Source organism: Urocampus carinirostris, chromosome 14 (assembly GCF_059441175.1).
Source record: "Urocampus carinirostris isolate Australia breed hairy pipefish chromosome 14, RoL_Ucar_1.0, whole genome shotgun sequence".
NCBI classification, from domain to species: Eukaryota; Metazoa; Chordata; class Actinopteri; order Syngnathiformes; family Syngnathidae; genus Urocampus; species Urocampus carinirostris.
Window position 1 is genome coordinate 13,564,120 of NC_142362.1, and position 13,452 is coordinate 13,577,571.

The following is a 13,452-nucleotide window of genomic DNA, read 5'->3' on the forward strand; positions in this document are numbered from 1 at the left end:
GCCCATTCAGCTTTTTTACCCGGCCCACCAATCGAAAGTGATCAAAATATAAATAATAGTAAATTAAGTACGAATACTAATATCCTTTTATGGGGTGTCCCAATTTTGTCCCCATTGTCCCTTTGTGAGTCTGCAACCAAAATACTACTATAAAAATACTGCAAAAATACTACAAAATTATAATAAAACTAAATGTCACATTTAGTGCTTAAAAACAGGAGACTAATACCGGTATATTATTTGTCATTCATTATGAAAGGAAAAAAAACAGTAATAGTACAAAAGTACTACTACAGTAATACAAAAGTACTGCTGCAGAAATATTACAACAGGGATACTACAAAATACAACTGCAGTAATATTTAAAAAAACTACTATTGAAATACTACAAAAATAATAAAACAATACTCATATGGAAATACTTTAATAATACTACAGAACTACTACAACCATACCACTACAGTATTATTGTATAACAAAAATACTACTATAAAATATTACAACAGAAATGCTACTGCAGGAAGAATACAACAGAAATGCACCAAAAATACTACAAAAGTACTACGTTGGAAATATTACTATAAAAATACTACAAAAATACTACTGCATATTTACTAAGGAATACGACAAAAAATAAAACTTAAGTAATACTAAAAAACTAAATATCAAATGTAGTGAATAAAACAGGGACCTTAAATATTGTGTTGCTTGAATTGTGAGCGTTTCAAAACAAATTTGATAAAACGAATCTATTTAAAAACAAACAAAAAAATATAACATGTACATGACCCCATGTATATTTATTCATAAATGAGAAAAAAATGGACAGGTCCTCTGGATCAGCTCCTTGGGCAAATTTTTAACCCATTGAGACCCACCACTCCAAATACCATCCTTGCTATACAGTCTAGGAGCTTTGAGATCTATAATACAGTAGTCATAATCCGTTCTATAACCGCCCATATCAAGTGATTTTCAGGAAATGGGAACTAACACAGGACTGTCGCATGTCCAATCCGTCCTCATCCATGTTGAAGGATTAACAAGGCAATATCACACGTTTCTAAGAGTTTATATGATGTATAAACAATTACCGTAAATTCCGGACTATTAGCCACTACTTTTTTCCCTAACTTTCAACCCTGCGGCTTATTCGGTGATGCGGCCAATTTATGTAATTTTTCTAACGGCCGCCAGCGGTGCTCGAGTGTTGCTACCATTAACTGCCCTGTCACAGGCTCCGTTTGGGATGAAAGTTATATTAATATTATTAAAGCTTCGAAAACTCTCTCGGTGTACCGTCTTTCTTTGTAAATATGTGTAACCCATGTATAATATATATTTGCAACTGTATATTTTTGTAATGTATTTATTTGTATTTATTCTAGACACTTATTCTGATGGTTTTGCACGGGTGAATGAAAAAGGAGGGCGGAACAAACGCGGGGTGCCGAGTTTAAGTGGGGACCGCTAAAGGTGAGGGATAGACAAGGAAAGAAGAGGGGGTGAAAAGTTGGTTAAAGAAAAAGGGGTTGCGTGAGTAAATGTGTTCATCTGATATATTTTTCCCACCCTTACCTTTGGAAATATACACTTTTTTCCTTCAATTACTTTCAACGGGACCCGGACTCTGCAGGTCTGCATCAAACCTTAAGTACCGGTATCATTTTCCGTTCATTTTGCCGGCTGTGATTTTTGGACTGTGGACTTTAATGAAGGACATTTAGTTTCAATCGCGGGACTTGAAGTCAGGTTTGTGTTTGTGTTACATTTTTAAATGTGGGAGCATGCGGCTTATATACAGGTGCGGCTTGTGTATGTACAAAATCGGTTTTCCTCTTAAAATGTGGTGGGTGCGGCTTATAATCAGGTGCGCTCTATAGTCCTGAATTTATGGTATTTCAAAAAATTCAAACCAAGTGCTCTCTCCACCGCTAAACAATAGGGTTGAGTCTGTATAGCATGGTGAATTGGTTCAGGGGTAAATTGAGGACAGCACATTCTTTTTTTGAATTAATGAATAACATAGTTTGTCAACTCATCATTTAAATGTTTTGCATGATTAGAACACAGATGTGGTTTGCATTAAAGGGACAGTGTGTAATATTTGACCACTAGATGTCACTTTATGGCACGGGTGTCAAACTGGCGGCCCGCGGGCCAGATCAGGCCCGCTAAGGGATTGAATCCGTCCCGCGAGGCAACACTCAGAGAAGCGCGAGAGAAAAACGAGCTGCAGGTTGAAATATGTCCACTTGACGTTGCCAAAGCCAGGTGCCTCTCACAAAGACACTGTACTGTCTCTCTCTCTAGTCCGGAATTTACGGTATATCTTGTAATCGTTCAGACAGATTTAAAGTTAATGCACTTTATTTTCGTGAACTTATTGCTGGTCTTCGTATTGTACTTTTGCAATTTTCACCGTCCAGAGAAGGAAAAGCTTCAATTACACGTTCACTGTAGTCACGGTCTTTCTTTGATGGTTTAGCTCGATGTCATAACGACGACACGACACATTTCCTCTATTCATTTTCTATCCACTTATCAAAATTGCACGCTAAGTTAGCTTACATCAAAGTCTATTTCCCTCCACTTGACCTTGAAAATAAAGCTAGAAAGCGTTCCCTCATTCAGACTGAGGATATCCCATCGATGAGAGATTGCATAAGTAAAGCAATGTGCGATGCGACAGAGATGAAGGAGGGAGATTCCACACCTCCCCACACAGGCGGCTCATAAAGCTGAATAAAAATCTCAGCACGCAGCAGCCTAATAAAGTCACCCATTTCATCCACAATGATAAATGCGACCAGGAAGCGTTCCAGCGAGTCGGATCCCCTTCGACGTCATTGGATTCTATTCCTCAAACTGAAAAACGCTCAATCCAAGCCGGGGACTTTTCACAACTTTTCCCGAGGTGGACCTACTTTGTCTGGAGACGTTATCGGTCACGCTGGCGTTGTCCTCGGAGATGTTATCGCTCACGTCACTGACGTATGACTCATCGTCTGAACCCTAAAAGAAAACGGAAACACGGATTGTGGGACCCAAAATGGATGCAAGTTGCAGTTTTTCCCCTAGATGAAGCTGGAAAGCATCAGCCCTGCTGCAACTACAGGGAGATACACCGCAGCACATTTTTCAAGCACATCAGTTTTAACCCGTATGGCAGTCTCCCGGTGCTTTGTATCTGAATGGGCCTCATGCTCCGAAGTGATGAATATCTTCTGGGAGTGATCCTTCACATGACTCAATGCACGCCTGGAGAGCAACTCTCTTTAATAGCCCCTTGGAGGCTACAGCCAGTTAGCAAGAAGAAACGATGGTTTCATGTGGCCAAACCGAGCTGAAAGCTTTGTTGTAATTAAACAAAACCAAATGAAAGACTAAATTGAATCCAAGTGAGGGACGAGGCGTCTGTAGAAATTAACAAGATCCCTTTTTTTAATGCCAGACTACAATTGAGTTTTCTATAAATCTGGTACTTTAACTGTTCTCACTTAACTTAACCTGGGGGCTGATGTTATAGTTTTCGCAACCAATAGCATTACAGTGGGACCTCGCTACTTCGCGCTTCGGCGTTTGCGGCTTCCGAGCTTTGCGGCCTGTAATAGTTAAATAAATAAATAAATAATAATAATATCAATAAAAAAATTAAAAATAATGAAAAATATTACATTAAAATTAGAAATTACATTCATCTCATCTCATCTCGTCAGCTGCACCGCTTATCCACAGTAGGGTCGCGGAGGTGCTGGAGCCCATCCCAGCAATCATTGGGCAGTGGGCAGGGGACACCCTGAACTGGTTGCCAGCAATCGCAGGGCACACGGGGACAGACAACTCACTCGCTCATTCACACCTAGGGACAATTTGGACCGGCCAATTCACCTGAAATGCATGTTTCACAAAATTTGAAAACAAAATATTCAATTAGAATTAGTAATTGCATCATTTTACAAAATTTTAAAACACAAAGAAATGCACGCATACGCTAAGCGTCACGGCCATAAACGCAAGCTGATTAGCCAGCACTCGCTGAATACTCGACTCCCCATTGGCCCATTCCTTAGAGTAGATCACGCTTACCTCGAATACATTACAGTGCCGTAGGCTTCTCGCCAGACATGGGGACTTGAGACTTAGTGACTTGGACTCGAGTCGACTCGAGTCGCTGTTTTTATGACTTGTGACTTGACTTGGACTTGGCAATCTAAGACTCGGGACTTGACTTGACTTGAGCCACGATGACTTGAATGACTTGCGTGTTCATATATATATATATATTTCATTATTTAAATAATGTTGACAATTACAGTACGGGATGCGGGCTGAGAAACGCTCTCATGTCACGCCCACTCTGCCCATGCGCCACACACCTCCACGGCAACCACCTGAAGTCAGCATGTCTGCTCCGAGGGTAGTAACTTTTGGCTTCAAAAACTTCTGTGAAGAAGGTAAACGGCGAACAGCGCAGTGCAAATTTTGCAACGGGAAAATTTCGGACAGCCAGACCACCACCTCAAATTTCATCCGACATTTGAAGAGCCATTCTGCCCAGTAAGTGTTTGTCAGTGTTAATATCTGTTTGTCAATGTGTTAATATCTGGTGAGTTGGATGTTGGCTAATGTCTGTGAATATTGTCATTCACCCAGGTCATTTTATCCATACAGTTTAGTTGTAGGCAACTGGACTTCTAATTTGAGCTTGAGGAACTTCCATGAGGAACATCTACAGCTCAATCTCTAAAAAGTCCAGTTGCTTACTCTTTGGTTGTTAGCTAAGAGTGAGCGGCAGGGCGATTTAGCCGCTGCACAGGGGGGTTTCAGTTTATCATTGTGACATTCTTATGCAGAGACGAGAGGTTATCGTAACCTGCGTCAATGATGCTTCATTCATTTACTTTTATAAACATTGCAGTATGTTTGAGTAAAACGAATGCATTTGTGCTCATAGTGCCTCGTCTATCCTACAACGGGTAACGCAAAAGACAAGCCAGGCATATTGAGCTAGGAGCTACGGATAAACGGGCTGTCTAATTGAGAAAATAGGGTAGGCTAAGCGGTGAAGTTGAGAAGGACACGTGCACTGTACATGATCAAAAATCAGGGATGTGATTTGACCAAAGTGAAATTATCTGAAAATTAGGCGGGGGTCTGGGGGCCGCGGGCACCCAGCTAGGTCCAGGGCAGTGCCCTGGTGGGGGGAGAAGTGGGGCGAAGCCCCCCGGAGGTCATGGGTTTTCCGTGTTTTTAAGTACTTTCAATGCACTCAGATGACAAAGAAATAGACAAAACAACAGCATACATTTTCAATGTATTTTGAACTATCCCATATAAAATTACAGTTTAAGTCAACTCAAAATCAGTCACATTAAAAAACATTGGACTGCCTTTGCTATTAAAAACTATCACTGAGAATATCATCATATCTAACTCATGTGATTACTAAGTTAACACATAAATCATGTTGAAGAGTTCAAATTTCATGAACAAATAATTGTATCATGACCAAATGAAAAGTAACTCATATTAGAACATACCATAAATGTCTTTGTTATAGAAGAAGATGTTATCTATAAATGAAAGTACTGTAGTGGGTTGTACATAATTCACCCACGGAACCATTGTTTAGTTAGCGAGTTCCTAGGGGGACTCTTAATTCGGCCGGTTCTAGCCACTCTCGTGTTTGTTTTGTTATCGCCAGTTTAAATGTCATTAAAGCAGCTTTCGTTGGCACCTTTGTTTGACACTCCGCTTACGACTCCCGTCTCTGCTCGCTACATTGGATCACGTCGGGGTCACCAACATTTGTAGATAATTCCTTCTCTAACCAGTCCGATCGAAACTTGTTTTTTTACGATCTTAGCAATTTCTTTAACTCGCGGAGCATCTTTGCGTTCGATCTCGGACATCTTTCTTTAAACACTCGGCAAAAACGTGTGAGAAATGAACAATGGCATACTCCTACGCCTTTATAAGGAGCGCGTTTATTGGTCAACACGGAGACTTCAACCAATCGCAAGTACGTTTCATTTCAGTTACGGAAACACTAAAATGGAACGCTGTCGAGACGAAATCGTTTTTTTTACCATTTAAAAGAATCGGAAATTTTAAAATTTTATTTTTGGAGCGAAAGCGGAATTCCGCGAATTAGCGGAAAAATCACATCCCTGAAAAATGTGTCTTTGCCTTAATGTTATAGTCTCAATCTGCATATAATTTGGAAGTGTTGGCAAAAGGGCACCTTCCACGATTGGGGAGAGTGTGGGGTTGGCGGCAGCTGCAGGGGGATCCGCTCTTTTTCACAGGCATGCTGATCGTACATAGTCAAGTCAAAGTCAGTTTTATTTGCCAGTTCCTTCAAATGTACTTGACATAAAACGGAATCGAAATTACGTTCCACACTGTCCTATGCGTAGACATTGACAACAATAAAGTGCAATAAAAGTGCAACAATAAAGCCTGGCTATCGCGACTATTAATAAACTGTGATAAACGTGTGATAAACTCATCACACGAGTTTAGTCTGGCCAACCATCCGAGAGGCTGCGTTGATCAAATGCCTCTGTGTACTACTGGACTATGCTACAACCAATCAGACTACAACGTCATCACGCTAAAACCGCCTCAATCGTGCAGGCTAGATCAAAAGTTATGCCAGTAGTCTCCAAATCAAATAGTGACAATAATGTTAATCCAATCTTATAATTAAGACCACTAAGTCGACAATTATGGAAGTTTTTTTTGTAGTTTTTTTTTAGTAACTTTTTAGTATAAAAATAAATATTAGCTCATTATTTTCTTTAAAAATTTTGATTTCATGGTTGGAAATGTTAAATAAATTGTTTTATTTATTAACTATCACATGGTTAAGATATACCAGCTTTATGAGCATAAAAAAGTAAAAAAATGTGGTAAAAGCTTCAGTTACAGTTGATTTGATATTAAGTAATATCATCCAGAAGATAGATAAAAAAAAATACAGAAAGTTTCAAACAACTGTTTTTTTAACCATATGTCATGATTTCATGTCTGCCCAACCATACAGGACATCTCATTCTTGTTTTTGCATCTGCTTCACAGATATGCAGAGTATGAAAGGACAAGAAACGCCTGCACTGATACTACACAGCCTGCAATATCACAGTTCATCCAGTCTCGTCCTCTGGAAGCATATTCAGCAAATCATCCCAAACAGAAGTCCATAACCAATGCTATTGTTACAGATCTTGTGATTGGATGTAGCATGCCCCTTTCAATGACGGAAAATAAACATTTCAGGCACTTCATGTCTGTGGTCGACTCCAAATACCAGCCTATCTGCCGCAGAACAATAACTTCAACAATAGAATCACTTGTTGCAGACATGCAAGAAAAGATCAAAGTGATTCTTGCTGGTGTAGACCATGTGTCGGTTACCATAGACATTTGGTCAGATAGGAGGATGCGCGGCTTTTTGGGAGTCACTGGCCATGTCTTAACAACCTCAGAAGGAGTCATGCTGAAGTCATACCTGCTGGCATGCAGCAGATTCAAGGGATCTCACACAGGAGAGCGCATTGCTGAAGCCTTTGATTCCCTGTGTGAGGATTATGGCATTCGGAAAAAACTCGACTTCATAATCTGTGATAATGCTGCGAATATGAAGCGAGCATTTTCAGTCTGTTTTCCGAAGGATCAAGATGACGAAGTAACCGATGATGACAATCTGGATGATGAAGAATTGTGGGAAGACCTCTCCAGAGGTGACTGGGAGACTGTGGACCGCACAATCAACAGAGGAAGCCCTAAACGTCAGCAATGCTTTGCGCATACTCTGCAGTTAGCTGTTGGTGATGGTCTCAAGGATGCACGGATCATGAACAGTTCCTTTGCAAAATGCTCCAAGCTTAGCTCTCTCTTGCATACATCCAGCACCTTTAAAGATGCGTTTGAGGAGAAGTTTGATCAGCGAGGGATACCCGCTGCTGTAAACACACGGTGGAATTCAACTTTCCGACAAGTCAAGGCAGTGCTCTCATTCAGTCACCAGGACTTGTGCAGTGTTGTTCAGAACACGGGACACAGTGAGCTGGTCTTCTCAATTAGGGAGTGGAACTTGATGAAGGAACTTTGTGATGTGCTACAGCCATTTGCAGAGGCCACTGATCTTACTCAGGGAGAGAAGATTGTGACGATTAGCTCTGTCCTCCCCTGTGTATTGTCTCTTAACCACCACTTGGAAAGACTCAAGCCGCAAGTGCGCTTCCTGGGAAGCATGATCCATAGCCTGCAATTCTCTTTGAAGAAACGGTTCCGGGGAATCTTCGTTAATGTGAAGATGTTGTCAGCTGCATCAGGGGAAGAGCTGCCATTTGCAGACCCAGTCTACATCAGGTCAGCTGTCCTGGACCCGGCTTTCTCCATGATGTGGCTTCAGCATGATGTGCTTGTCACCGATGATGTCAAGAATAACATTGTTGACATGGTAAAAGGTCAGTGGATTTTTTTTTTTTAACGTGATGTACACTTAGGCGTGTCACCATTATCAAATTATGGAAATGTAATTCAAAACAGTTATATGAGTATTATAATCCATTTTAGAGATGATTTTGCAAGCGTATCAAACTGTGGATGTTCAATTTTGAATAATGCTCATGAGATCTTACGCTTGCCCTTTTTTTTCTTTGTTTTAATTAGATCTGATTCTACGTGAGGTGCAACCTCACACAACATCCCAGAGTCCTGAATTCCTAGAGGAGGAAAGCGAAAGCCAGCAAGAAGACAGCACTGGCCTATTCTCAGGCTACAAAAAACGCCGCAAGCAGGACCCAACCACCAACCCAGAGACACAACTAAATAACTATTTTTCTCTTTGTTGTGGGCAGCCTTGTCTGTCCTTCTGGGACGCAAACAGGGCTGTCCTCCCTGCCCTTTTTCCTGTTGCAATGAAAGCTTTGTCAGTGCCAGCCTCAAGTTCCCCAGTGGAAAGAGTCTTCAGCCATGGTGGAATCATTATGAGACCCCATCGAGCTCGGCTTGCAGATAAGACCCTGTCTAATCTTCTATTTTGCAAATGCAATACCTTGTAAAAAGGGAATGACTGATGGATATACAGTGACTGAGTGAGTGAGTTAATTTGTGTCATTGTGAGTGAGTGAGTGAGTGAGTGAGTGAGTGAGTGAGTGAGTGAGTGAGTGAGTGAGTGAGTGAGTGAGTGAGTGAGTGAGTGAGTGAGTGAGAGTGTGTGAGTGTGTGTGAGTGTGTGAGTGAGAGAGAGAGGAGAAATGTAACAAAGTTTAATAATAATAAGCTATTTGTTTTAGCTGTTATTTGTTTCCTCATAAAAAGGGATTGACTTATGGATATACTGTTTGAGTGAGTGACAGAAAGCGTGTGAGAGAGAAATCTGCAAAGAAAAGAGCAAGAGAAATGTGACAGTTTAATCCTCTGTAAGTTAGTATTTGTTTTAGCTGTTATTGTTACTTTGTAAAAGTAAAAAAAAAGTAAAAGTTTGGGTTTCGATCTACAGATCACTTTTTCTGTCAATAAATACCAAATACTGACGATATCACTGTTTGTTTGAGTCTATGATGTATTTTACTGAACATGAGTATTTAGGATACAAATATTTTATTACAGGTTAGGCACATTAGCCAAGGATGATTACTTGATTTCTTATATATTGCCTTTCACTTTATTAAGATCAGATTCTGAAGCTAAAATTACAACAGTACGCCAAAGGTGACTTGACTTGGACTTGACTTGACCTATTACAGGACTTGACTTGACTTGACTTGACACAGCCTGTGACTTGACTTGACTTGACTTGCCCAAGAAAAAAATACTTGGGACTTACTTGAGACTTGCACATGTGTGACTTGGTCCCATGTCTGCTTCTCGCCATAGCTCGCAGTTAGTTAGCTTTTTTCTCGCGGTCAATTTTGAAGTCTAAAAGTTTTTTGAAGCCCTTCGTGATGCCTCCCAAACGCTCTTTATCCCTTGGTGCATTTAGTGAACCGAAGAAAAAGCGAAAGATGTTAACGATTACCGAAAAAGTGAGTTTATTGGACAAGTTGAAAGCAGGAAATAGCTATAGCCTGACAATATGGCCGGAATGAATCGCCAGTACGGTACATAAAGAAGGAAAAGAAGAACATCCGCAAAACTGCTGCAATATCTTTCACGAAAGATGCCTAAAGGGTTGTAAACACCCAGTATAAGACCATGGTGCGAATGGAAAATGCACTGGTTATTTGGATCTACGATTGTAGGGCGAAGAAAATCAGCCTGGATGCAAACCTAATCCGGGGTTAAAATAATTTATTGTAAGAGGTAAGTTAAATTTTGTTTTATTGTTTGATTGTTTAACAAGAATCTCTCTCTCTAACCGTATTCCATATGGTGTACCGTATACAGGGGGGGTGGTGTACTGCAAACGGGCGTCGCTACTTCGCAGATTTTCACTTATCGCGGGTGGTTTTGGTCCCCATTAACCGCGATAACCGAGGTCCCACTGTACCTCGTTCTCTGACGAGCTGGCTGATAGAAGCACTTCCTGGGCGTCAAAGAACTCGGAGACAGACTCTGACATGGAGAGACGGCTTTCGTTTGAGGCCTGCTGAGTCAGCGGGATCCCCATCTGCTCCACAACCTGCCAACAAAAACGGGCATGCATGTTAGACCCGTACGACAACTGTAATTGAAAGACATCGCTGCATTTAATGACAAAAGTCCTTTCATTTCTAATCCGTCATTTTCTCATAACATTTCGGTCAGCGTTAAATATGAAATAACGATCCCTCGATATATAATTGAGAGAGTCTAGTGAAGAAACCATTAATCTGGAGGGCCATCAATCAATAAGGCAGGAAACCAATAATATGACTACCCGGCCGCCCTGTTGTTCTATCAATATAGGGCCTTTAAATTAGGGCTGTCAGTGCCATAATGAACATAGTCGCCTTACCTCATTAGGGGTGGAAATGATATTCACACTGACGACTTGCTCCGACAAGACGGACTCAGAGTGGATGCGGTTCAGGCGGCTTCGTAGTTCTGTGTTTTGGGACACCGCCTAGGACAAGAAAATGGGTGGGAACATGTGTTGCAAGAACTACCATATTTTGCGGAGGATAAGGCGCATCTAAAAACCCCCAATTGGACAGAAATTTGAAAGTGCACCTTATAATCCACATGTGTCAAACTCCCGGCCAGCGGGTCACGTCCGGCCCGCCGTGTAATCAGATCCGGCCCGCAAGACCATTTTACATTATTGTTATTGTTATTATTATAGGGCGCGTTTTCACTACAATTTACAGTCAAGGTGTCACACAAAAAAAACTTGTTTTGGCTGTAAAACGCTAAAGAATCCTTTATATAAAAGCTCACTATATAATCTGTGTTCAGTGTTCAGATACCTTATGATGAATCCACAGAACAAATTGTAAAATCGCCAAAACACCGGAAGAGAACTTAAAGTTATTTGATTGGGTGAGTGGGAGGGATGGGTGGAGCTATGCAAGCAATCCCTCCCATCTCTCGCCCTACTCCGTCTGCGCCCAAGGTAAGCACGCCAGGCTCCCTGTTTGCTGAATGTTGTGACGTTTTTACAAAATAATTTGTGGAGCATTTTCATATTTCTACTTTTGACAGGAGATATATTAAGGAGAGCAAAATCTTTTGGGATATTTAAGTTTTTTTTAATATATGCATTGACATAGGCGCAAAGGAATTTGAATGTTATTTTAACGTTAAGTTGTTTGAGTTAAGTTCTGAGTTGTATAATTTAACAAGATATTTTTATTTACAGCAAAATAATAAATACTGTATAAACGATTTAAGGTTTAAATTTAATATTCTTGTCTGTTTTTATTCATATTTATGTTCCAAAAACATTCAGTTTAGGTGTGTTCAATAAATGTTTATCCTGGTTGGCCCGCGACCTTAAGTGTGTTTTGAATTTTGGCCCCTTGTGCAATTGAGTTTGACATCCCTGTTATAATCCAATGCGCGTTATATATTGAAAAATACTGTGGATACAATTGGAAAGGTATTGTTAAAATTAACTAAATTGTACTGCATCCGGTAACTATTCTGCCTTTCAGAAATATATAGCTTGGCCTTCAAATGCCATCTTGTGGTTAACATGTTCAACATGATGGTTACATTTCAATCAATGATAGAAAGGGTTTTTATAATAACCAAAATGCAACAATATTATTTTGTCCTTATACAATTTTCATGGCTCCATCAATTATTTGAGAGCTTTTCAAATAATAGTTTGTATTTTTTAATTGTCTATGTTTAATCTAATAGATATAAACAATGTTTACTTCACAATCATTTGTGCTAGTGTGAGGTCACTTCTTGAACTTTGAGAAACATATCGGGTGGCCTTGAAACGCTCTCTTTTGATTAACATGTTAATTGTTGGATGGTACAAGGTGAAGAATTTTATACATTTGACTATAAAGGATTTCATACGGTTGAACACAAGTTACATTTATTGAGTTTAATGCTGTAGTTATTTACTGACTGTGCCTTTATTCAATGAGCAGTGAAAGTTCAGGGCACCCTGGTAGAAAATATTGTTTACAGGAATGGCGGGAACGGGACATAAGGCTGATAAGATAATCAGCACATCCAGACGCAGAAAGGCCCTGATGACGGAGGACGGCAGGCATTGTTTTGAGAAACGCTCTCCGTTGTTTTGAGGAACCACATACATCGGGACGCTCGTCTCTGAGATTGTGAAGCTCACGTTGGGCTTCATTGACATGCCCATGGGAGGAGCCGGCACACCATCTTGCGGGGAGATGTGGGCCAAAAAAAGAAGGCTGGAGGACTTCAAAAAAGGCTTGCCAGAGACTCCAACGACACTAATTCGACAAATTTGGCCGTATTCTATGGAGTACACGTAGTTCTATTGTCAATTAAATTAAATCTGCCCCCGTGTGGAAATTTTCGGTTCTCTTGTTCATCTTTTCCATCAAGAAACGAGCGCGCATTGTTGGGTGGATGTTGGTTGTGTTTGGTTAATGGAGTCAGATAACTATTTCAAACAATCTGGTAAACGATACATATATTAATATTTAATTCCCAACAAAGGAAAAAAGCAGAGACGCCGACTTTTATGAGCTTGTTGCGAATCATTTCTAGTTGTTGCACGTCGTTAATTAGCTGTCTAGTTGGTAAAAAAGGGATACTTCGGAATGAAGGCAGCACATAACCATTTATAAATGAATGAATTAATTTTTGTGGTGAAACCAGATGTCATAATGTTAATTTATGTTCTATGAATTAGAATATTTGAATTGAAATGTATTTATTTTTATGCAACCCCGTTTCTTACTGTAGTTTTAATTCCTTGCGCCTTATAGTCCAGTGCGCCTTATTTATGAAACATATATGACAACAGACTTTTATTCTGGACAATGCCTTTTAACCAGGTGCGCCTTATATTGTGAA

The 13,452-nt window shown here is 40.2% G+C and overlaps 2 protein-coding genes across 3 annotated transcripts in view; one reads left to right on the forward strand and one right to left on the reverse strand.

Annotated features, from left to right (window-relative positions):
* The window catches only part of osbpl6 (oxysterol binding protein-like 6), a 52,417-nt gene that overhangs the window by 18,954 nt on the left and 20,011 nt on the right, over positions 1 to 13,452 (reverse strand). The window contains exons 12-14 of the mRNA XM_088353417.1: positions 10,952 to 11,059; positions 10,505 to 10,636; positions 2,928 to 3,015 (exon numbers count right to left, since the gene is read on the reverse strand). Coding sequence (XP_088209543.1) covers positions 2,928 to 3,015; positions 10,505 to 10,636; positions 10,952 to 11,059 — 328 coding nt within the window. The remainder of the gene's footprint in view (positions 1 to 2,927; positions 3,016 to 10,504; positions 10,637 to 10,951; positions 11,060 to 13,452) is intronic.
* Positions 5,688 to 9,424, forward strand: LOC148352685 (zinc finger BED domain-containing protein 4-like). Of its 2 annotated transcripts, none has more exons than XM_088353418.1 (3): positions 5,688 to 5,813; positions 7,087 to 8,477; positions 8,683 to 9,424. In XM_088353418.1, the coding sequence occupies exons 1-3, from the start codon at positions 5,713 to 5,715 to the stop codon at positions 9,072 to 9,074; spliced, it is 1,884 nt and encodes a 627-aa protein (XP_088209544.1). In that variant the 5' UTR covers positions 5,688 to 5,712; the 3' UTR covers positions 9,075 to 9,424. The 2 variants fall into 2 exon arrangements, with proteins under 2 accessions (XP_088209544.1, XP_088209545.1); XM_088353419.1 differs by lacking the exon at positions 5,688 to 5,813 and adding an exon at positions 5,882 to 6,025.